The sequence below is a fragment of the Brassica napus genome, unplaced genomic scaffold, assembly GCF_020379485.1.
Source record: "Brassica napus cultivar Da-Ae unplaced genomic scaffold, Da-Ae ScsIHWf_993;HRSCAF=1395, whole genome shotgun sequence".
NCBI classification, from domain to species: Eukaryota; Viridiplantae; Streptophyta; class Magnoliopsida; order Brassicales; family Brassicaceae; genus Brassica; species Brassica napus.
Genome location: NW_026017028.1, coordinates 45,185 through 54,669, shown reverse-complemented (window position 1 = coordinate 54,669; position 9,485 = coordinate 45,185). Strand labels below are relative to the sequence as shown.

Here is a 9,485-nt window from a genome sequence, read left to right as displayed (position 1 = left end):
CGATGTAAAGTGGTCGTTACATTACGACAAACACAACATCGACATAGAAGCAAATTGGTCGTAAGTTTACGACCAATGTACATCTAATTTATGAGACGTAAATGTGCGTCACATGTACGACTAATGATTTTACGTTTAACTTACGACCAAGTGTCTGAGTCGTACATTTACGTTTGCTTTACGACTAATGCATTACGTTTAACTTACGACCAATTTATTGAGTCATACGTTTACGTCTGCTTTACGTGTAACACCATTAGTCGTAACTTTACGATCAATGTGCCTCGAATAATTATTTACGACCAGCTTCTAACGACCAATCGTTTTTCGAAGCTAATTGGCCGTAAAGCCTATATTACAACCAAATAGCTACTAATATTGTAGTCGTTAATGTCCCGTTTGCTTGTAGTGTAAATACTTTCTGAATAATATATTAGGGTTAGAGCTCTTAAATTATATGAATAAGCTTGGGTCAATCTTAAATCTCTGAACCCTATACAACATCCCTAGTGATAATCCGTATATCATATAATATAAATTTTAGTTTTAAAAATTATTAATTAACACGATTGTCACATAATAATTATATATTTAAGATTTTGACTTGTATTCATAATCAAAAAAATACATTTAAGAGCATTTCCGGCCGTATACATACACCACATCCATGGATGCTCTTCCCCTCCATGGTGTCCACAAGCCATAAGGCCACACGATAGACGTAAGACCACTTTTAAACTTGTTCGTGGATACCTCATCGCTCAAACCATCAACGAATACCTAGTTCCGATTTCAATTAATCTACTACGAACTGTTGCCTGTTGGTATATGAATCTGGTCTCCTCCGTCGTAAAGAGCAAACTACCCATTTGGTTTAAAGGCCTACGTGTCTTGACTTTGCCGAGATCGTGTCCTTGTTACACATAGGCGAGTTTTGAGCATCTTACAACACATCGTTTATGATAATGCTAAAGTTTAAGCCAAAGCAAAAGCTTATTATTACCAAAGAAAGAGTGTTAATCTTTAACGTTTAATTTTACAAACTCAGTAGTATTATATAGTCAAGCAAATTAATTTGGGTTATTTATTAGTCAATTAAAAATCTTTTTTTTTGAACGATAATTTCATTACTTAACAAAGCGGTCACAAAGGATAGGTGGAGTAGTTGAGAAGCGCGCTCTTGGCGAGTTCATCAGCTGCCCTATTGTCTGAACGAGGAACATAATGAAAGGAGATTACATCAAGGTCACAGCTAACTTAAGAATATCATGAAGAATTCCAAAGAGATCCTTGATTGATTCTCGATTGTTGATGGCTCGGACTAAAGTCTGAGCGTCTGACTTGAGGATGACGTTGTTGAAACCTTGTGCTTTGGCTTGGCGTAGAGCTTCCCTTATCGCTAAGGCCTCCGCCATCTGAGCTGAGTTTACACAATCTTCGAATAGGCCCTGTTGGTGTAACACATGTCCTGATGGTGTTGAGAAAACCCAAGCCAATCCTGCAGAAAAGAGTTCTTTTTTCCATGATGCATCAGTGTTGATAATCAAGGCGTCCGTTCGAGGCAATGGTAGCGTCGAAGCCTGTAGATGTGGTTTTGGCCCAGTTTGTCGCCCAGGTTGTGCTTCTTGCCATTCACGCGCGTCTGCTATTGCTTTCGAGAGTGTCTCCGCTGGTTTGAAAACCCTGTTTTCGAAGATCTTCAAATTTCGTGTAATCCAGATGTTCCAAACAATCCAAGGGAACAGAGGTCCCATGTGAAGTCCTGTAGGGGGTAGGTTAGTCAGCTTTGTTCCAAGTTTGAGTGCTTCTTCGAAGTCCAATGCTGTGGTGATGACCGCTAAGTTGCTTATTGGAGCTGCAGACCAGATGTCAACTGCGAATTGGCAGTGAAGAAAGAGATGTGAGGCTGTTTCCTTCATACCACAATGAGTACATGTGAGGTTCTCCGTCAATCCTCGAGTTTCCAGATTTTCCCCTAGTGGCAATGCTCCTTTGGTGATTTCCACAGAAACACACGAAGCTTTGGAGGTAGAGGCACTGTCCAAATATCTTTCCTCCAGTCCACGTTGGTTTGAGTTGTATGAGGCAGGTTGCTTGTGATCTTCATCTCCAGTGCAGTGAAATAGCCCGTTCGGGTGGAGTATTCTCCATCTTTTGTTGGTAACCAGCAGTGCTTGTCAAGGGCACCCGAGGTACTAGGCCTAAGGCAAAGTATTGATGGTGCTTCAATTGGGAAGATATGAGAAACTAGCTCTCTGTTCCAAGTTCCCGAAGGTTGATCAATTAAAATCCGCCACTGTGAGGTCCTTTGTTGCCAGTTCCGGAGGTCCCATTGGTTGGGCTAGCTCAGAAGTAGATATCCATGGTTCATCCCAAATACGAGTATCAGCTCCATTCCCAATCACCTTCCCCGTTTTTTTCCAGCAGTAGGTCTCTTCCACACAAAACACTTCGCCAACCATGTGAGCAAGAGCTTGAAGCTTGAACCGCCATGAAGTTCGTTGCTTTGCAATATTTGCCAAGCAAAACCTTAGCGAGGAGACAATCCGGTTTCATTTGTATCCTCCAGCTTTGCTTTGCCAAGAGGGCGTCGTTGAAAGCTTCAACTTCCCGGAAGCCCAGTCCGCCATCTTTCATAGATTTTGTTACTTCCGACCAGGCGACCCAGCACATTTTCCTCTCTTCTGGGCTTGCATCCCACCAGTATCTTGTCAGTGCGGCTTGGATCCTTTTGGTGAGACTTTTGGGTAGCTTGAAGCACATCATTGAGTGAGAGGGAACCGCCGATAATACTGACTTGATCATTACAAGTTTACCAGTGGCCGAGAGCTGTCTTGTACTCCAGCTTGCCGCCTTTTGTCTGATCTTATCCACAATAGAGGTGAACATGTCTTTTTTTTTCTTGCAAAAATGTTCTGGAAGTCCTAGGTATTTGCCCACTCCTCCTTTTTTGGATATTCCCAAGGTAGCTTTGACTCTTTCCCGGACCTCAGCTGGAGTTTTCCTAGAGAAAGTGATCGATGATTTTGTTGCATTAATCACTTGTCTCGACACAGATTCATACTTCCTTAGCACGTCTCGAAGGGCAGTGACACTCGTTGGGTTGGTCTTGACGACGAACATGGTGTCGTCGGCGAAAAGTAAATGGTTTATCTTCGGACTTCCCTGGCTACTTGGATTCCAGCGAGAGAGCCACGGCGTTGTGCAGCTGAGCAGAGTCCAGAAAGAACCTCACTGCATAGTATGAAGATATACGGGGAAAGGGGGTCACCCTGTCTGATTCCGCGGGTTGGTGTGATCATTCCCTGCGCCTCTCCATTCAGCAGGATAGAGTATGTGACGGATGTAATGCATCGCATGATCCAGCGTTTGCAATCGTCGTGTAACCCCAGTCGTTTCAAAACAGCATCCACGAAGTTCCACTCAAGCCGGTCATACGCCTTGCTCATGTCCGTTTTTACGGCCATGGCACAGTGCTTTGTAGCTCCCGATCGCTTCAAGTAGTGTAGCGTTTCGTGTGTGATCATGATGTTGTCCGCTATTGCTCTCCCCGGAATGAAAGCTGATTGGTTCTCGGAGATAATAGTGTCAAGAACAGGTTGCAGCCGCCTTGTTAGTATCTTCGACACTATTTTGTAGTAGACATTGCATAATGCAATGGGTCTGTAGTCAGCCGCCGATTCGGGTCCCGATATCTTCGGGAAGAGCCGCATGTGCGTGTGGTTAAAGTTGAGAGGCAGGGTATCGTGTGGGAAGAACGCAATTATTTCCTCAGAGATTGCTGGTCCGACTATATCCCAGTTAGTACGGAAGAAACTCGAAGAGAATCCATCCGGCCCCGGAGCTTTGTCCGGATGGATTGAAAAGACAGCTTCCTTTATTCTTTTGGTGTGGGGATGGCAGCTAGGGAACATTTATAGTTGCCTTCGACTGTATGGGAGAGTGCTTCGTCAACTACATTTGATGGTGGCGGGTTGGTTGTAGTGAAGAGTTTCGAGAAGTAATCAGTGATGACCTCAAGGATTTCATGTTCGTCAATTAAAAATCTAAGATATTGAAATTCTAATTTAATAATTTATCTATAATATATATGAGTGAAATGAAATATGATAAAATCCTGGAATAATATCTATAATTTATCTATAGTATCTGCTCCACTAAAATAAAATGATAATATCCTGCCATCCTGGAAATTGAGTGATGCTAATATAATAGAATAAACTTTGCCTAAAACTACCAAAACTTCAAGACCCATAAGTGAAATCTAAGTCTTCGATGGCTTCTACTCTAACACAAACCACACAAACCATAAATAGTTTCCACCTCTTCATTCTATATAAGCATACGAATGAGTCATACTGATCATCATTCATTAGTAAATTAAGATACAATACTAAGATGGCATCTTCTAAAGTATCTTCCATGCTTCTCTTTCTCCTCCTTCTCGTTCTTGTGTTTCCCCATATGGATAAAGCCCTTGGTGAAAAAAGACAGCTCCACGAACTTAGTTAGTCTTTTTGTCTTTAAATATATAAAGTCATAGCTATTTACTCTATTATTTTGATCTATTTAGAAATGTTTTGAACTTTTTTTTCTTTAATTTAGCTTGGTTTTAGTTCACAACTAACTATATCACATTAATTTTTATAAACAGAAGATAAACCATTGTAGTTTTGTTTCCTGTCTTGTTTCGTTCAGACCGAAGTTTATTGTGATAGATGACAAAATAAAACAATATATATCTATTTAAGTTGGGATTATGCGAATTGATAGACAAATGTCCACTTTACCAAAACTTGGCGTTGTAGTAATTAATTCGTTAAGTGGTTTTGGTGTAGAAGGCACAGAGCATCCCGATCAACTGATGACGGTTGGAAGGAGCCTTCTCTTTCGCATCCCTCCATGCCCACCGTCCTTATGTAAGCCTCGTCCGATAAGAATTCCTCCCCGACTTCGTACACCTCCACCCCCTCCACGGCATTGAAGGTTTCCAAAAGGCAAAAACACATGGATCCCAAAATATTTGGATGAAAATATATTTTCGTAATTCCTCACTATAAATGTAATTCTGAAATTTTCTTTCAAAATAAAAAGATCATGCCACTCGGGATGATGGTATGATGATATGTTGTTGTAAGTTTTAAGCTATTGTATGATGGTATATTTGTTGATATTATTCAACGTAAATAAATATAGTTTATGGATTTGTGTCGATAGAGAAACTGGAAAGAAAGAAAATTTTTAAAAGAAAGAAATGAGAAGATGTTTGATACGACATTCTATATTTTACAAATGATATTTTCAAGTAATTATAAATATTATTCAATAGTAATATACTAATATATAAACAAAATATAATTGCAAAAAAATTTGATAGTAATTTTTCTTTTACTAATATTTATAATTATTTTTTAAAAGAAGCCTTACTATTAAATAATATTTATGATTATTTTTTTTTAAAAAAAATTTTGACGAAAAATCCCGTTTTGTGGTATTGACGTGAAATCACAGTTTTACGGTTTTAGCGGGAAATCTCAATTTTACGGTTTCAGCGGGAAATCTCAGTTTTACGGTTTTGGCGGGAAATCTAAATTTTGCGGTTTTGGCGGAAAATCTCGTTTTTGCGGTTTTGGCGGAAAACCTCATTTTTGCAGTTTTGACAAAAAATCTCATTTTAACGGTTTTGGCGGGAAATCTCCTTTTTGCGGTTTTAATGAGAAATCATGTTTTTGTGGTTTTGGCAGAAAATCTCATTTTGCGGTTTTGGCGAGAAACCACATTTTGTGGTTTTGTCGAGAAATCATGTTTTGTGGTTTTGGCGGGAAATCTTGTTTTTGTGGTTTTGACAAAAAAATCATGTTTTGTTGTTTTGGCAGGAATTCTCGTTTTTGCGGTTTTGGCAAAAAATCATGTTTTGTGGTTTTGGCTAGAAATCTTGTTTTTGCAGTTTTAGTGAGAACTCACGTTTTTACGGTTTTTGGCGAAAAATCTTGTTTTTGCGGTTTTAGCAAGAAATCAAGTTTTTGCGGTTTTTGACAAGAAAACTAAATTTTACGGAAAACTCAGTTTTACGGGTTTAGCTAGAAATCTCGTTCTATGGTTTTAGCAAAGAATTTTATTTTTGCAGTTTTGACAAAAAAAAACTCAATTTTCAAATTTTCTAAGTAAAAATCATTTTTGAAGTTTTAACCATAGATTAATCTTTTTTGTTTACAAAAGTTTTTTTTTATCTAAAAGGGGTAACCCCGTAAAAACCCTGTACTTCATTGACCCAACCCTAAACATGCCTAACACTACAAGAAAACGTGGGAGTAACGACTATGATTTACGACTACAAATGTGTAGTCGTAATTTACCTTCGACTTTACGACTAAGTTACGACTACCGGAAAGTTCGTCGTAACTTAGACGTAACCTTGCTACTAAAAGTTTTCGTCGCAAATTGGTCGTAAATTAACTTCGTGTTTACGACTACACTTTCAAGTAGTCGTAAAGTAGTCGTAAATGTGCTACTAATAAACATCGAAAATCTACCATCTGATTAACGACCAATTTACGAGGAATGCAGTTGCACATTGGTGGTTAAGTTATTATCGGATGTAAATTCGTTGTAACATCGTTACCCACCAAAATTGAAATTTCCCTATAAATATGATCTTCTCCCTCATTCTTAAGATGCACAAAAAAAAACGAGAAAGAGTAAAAAAAAAGCCTAGAAATATCTATGAGCTTCGGAGTTGGATGTATGCGCATAAAGATTCAAGCGGAAGAGTAACAAAAGAATTTCTCAACGGAGCAGAGATGTTCATGTACCACGCCGGACAGACATCTCTCACACTAGAAACGGATAAAATGTTCTGTCTCTGTCGTAAATGCAACAATAGCAAGTTTGCTGCTAGTGAAACGGTTTGGAAACATATAGTAAATTGAGGATTTACTCCACATTACTATATCTGGTTTAACCACGGAGAAGCTGATAATATGAATGAAGCTAGTAGTAGTAATCAGGTTGAAAATGTTCGTAACAGAGAGGAACCACATTTACCTTCTGAAAGTTGTAACCTTCAAGAGGATCATATGGTAGATCATGATAGGATGCATGATATGGTTACAGATGCATTTCGTGAAACAATATCAGTAATAGAGGAGGTAGAAAATGTAGAGGGGCCTAATTTGGATGCAAAAAGATTTTATGAAATGCTAGCAGCAGCTAATGAGCCAATTTATGATGGTTGTAGAGAAGGTCTTTCTAAATTATCATTGGCAGCTAGGATGATGAATATCAAAACTGATCATAACTTACCTGAAGTTTGTATGGATGCATGGGCTGAGTTGTTTAAAGAGTATTTGATTGAAGATAATCAGTGTGCTGAGTCTTATTATGAGATTCAGAAACTGGTTCATAGCTTTGGTTTACCTTCGGAGATGATTGATGTGTGTATAGACAACTGTATGATATACTGGAGAGAAAATGCAGAATTGTTAGAGTGTAAATTTTGCAAGAAGCCACGATATAAACCGCAAGGACGTGGACGGAATAGGGTGCCGTACCAGCGGATGTGGTACTTACCTATCAAGGATAGACTGAAGAGATTATATCAATCTGAAAAGACGGCAGCAACGAGGAGATGGCATGCAGAACATACTGCAAGATCAATCATCCCTCTGATGCAAAAGCATGGAAACACTTGAATTCGGTGTACCCTGATTTAGCAAGCAACCCCCGCAACTTTTATCTTGGGCTCTGCACAGATGGCTTTAGTCCATTTGGAATGTCTGGAAGACAATATTCGCTTTGGCCAGTCTTCTTAACGCCATACAACCTTCCACCAGAGATGTGTATGGGAAAGGAATTGCTTTTCACGAGTATATTGATTCCTGGGCCAAAGCATCTGAAGAGGTCCCTTGATGTTTTTCTACATCCTTTGATAGAAGAATTGAAGGAATTATGGTCAACAGGCGTGCAGACATATGATTGTTCAACGAGAACAAACTTTACAATGCGAGCAGTTCTTTTGTGGACCATTAGTGACTTTCCTGCATACATGATGTTGTCAGGTTGGACGACGCATGGAAGGCTATCTTGTCCTTATTGTATGGGAAGCACAGACGCATTTCAGCTGAAAAATGGCAGGAAGACGTCCTGGTTTTACTGTCATCGGAGATTTCTTCCCATTAACCATCCGTACCGAAGGAACAAGAAATTGTTTTGGTCAAAAAGGGTTGTACGAGACACCGCTCCGCCATATTTATCTAAAGAGGAAATCGAGAAGGATATTGATTACTATGGTGCACAAGACACAGTCAAGAAAGGGGGTAATTGGCATACAACTGCAAATATGTCTGCTGGTTACGGGACACAGCATAATTGGCACAAGAAGTGTATATTTTGGGAACTTCCATATTGGAAAAATCTACTTCTACGCCACAATCTTGATGTGATGCATATAGAGAAGAACTTCTTTGACAACATCATCAATACATTGTTGAACGTCCCCGGGAAGACAAAAGATAACAAGAACTCAAGGTTGGATTTGTCTGCATTATGTTCTAGGATTGAGCTGCATATTAGAAACGATGGGAAAATTCCGGTTTCCATTTTCAGATTATCAGCAGAAGAAAAAGCAGCGTTGTTCAAGTGGATGACATCAGATGTGAAGTTTTCTGATGGATATGTTTCAAATCTATCAAGATGTGTTTATCAGCAGGGGCAGAAGTTTTCAGGGATGAAGAGCCATGACTGTCATGTGTTTATGCAACGACTTCTACCATTTGCATTTGCGGAGTTGCTTCCAAAAAATGTTCACGAGGCACTTGCATGTAACAAATAAAGCTATTATTACTTCTTGTTGGAAAAAAACTTATGAAATGTATTTTACGTTGGCTTGTACATTTGCAGGCATAGGAAATTTTTTCAGAGATCTTAGCGCACGCACCTTAACTGTAGATGTCATCAGACAACTTGATGAGAATATCCCGATCTTGATGTGCAACTTGGAGAAAATTTTCCTCTGTCATTTTTTTACGTCATGGAACATTTAGTTGTCCATCTTCCGTACGAGGCATTGCTTCGTGGACCTGTTCATATCGGATGAATTATCCTTACGAGCGAGCCATGAAATATTTGAAAGGGAAAGCCAAAAATCTGGCTAGGGTGGAAGGTTCAATAGTTGCTGGGAGTTTGAATGAGGAAACATCTCACTTCACGTCGTACTACTTTGGGTCCCAAGTCCGAACATGGAAAACGACTACGAGAAGATATGATGATGGTGTTGTTATGCCGACATATATTGTTGAAGATGTTTCAGACATATTCTGTCAGATTGGACGTCTAAGTGGGAAATTGAAAGAAGTTTGGTGGTGGAGTGAAGATGATGCTCACAGTGCCCACGCATATATACTTCTTAACTGCGAGGAGATTGAGACATTTGAAAGGTAATTAAAATTAATTTGGCCGTTACATATTTTTACCACACACATATATAT

At 39.2% G+C, this 9,485-nt stretch overlaps 1 protein-coding gene and 1 long non-coding RNA gene across 2 annotated transcripts; one reads left to right on the top strand and one right to left on the bottom strand.

The window, feature by feature from the left end:
* Positions 1-1,235: 1,235 nt before the first annotated feature.
* LOC125606816 lies at positions 1,236-1,919 on the bottom strand. Its single transcript, XM_048775678.1, has one exon. The coding sequence runs from the start codon at positions 1,917-1,919 to the stop codon at positions 1,236-1,238; it is 684 nt and encodes a 227-aa protein (XP_048631635.1).
* A 2,083-nt stretch (positions 1,920-4,002) lies between these two features.
* Positions 4,003-5,204, top strand: LOC125606818. The gene is made up of 2 exons (XR_007338040.1): positions 4,003-4,507; positions 4,839-5,204. It is a non-coding gene; the product is annotated as an uncharacterized LOC125606818 (long non-coding RNA).
* Positions 5,205-9,485: the final 4,281 nt, after the last annotated feature.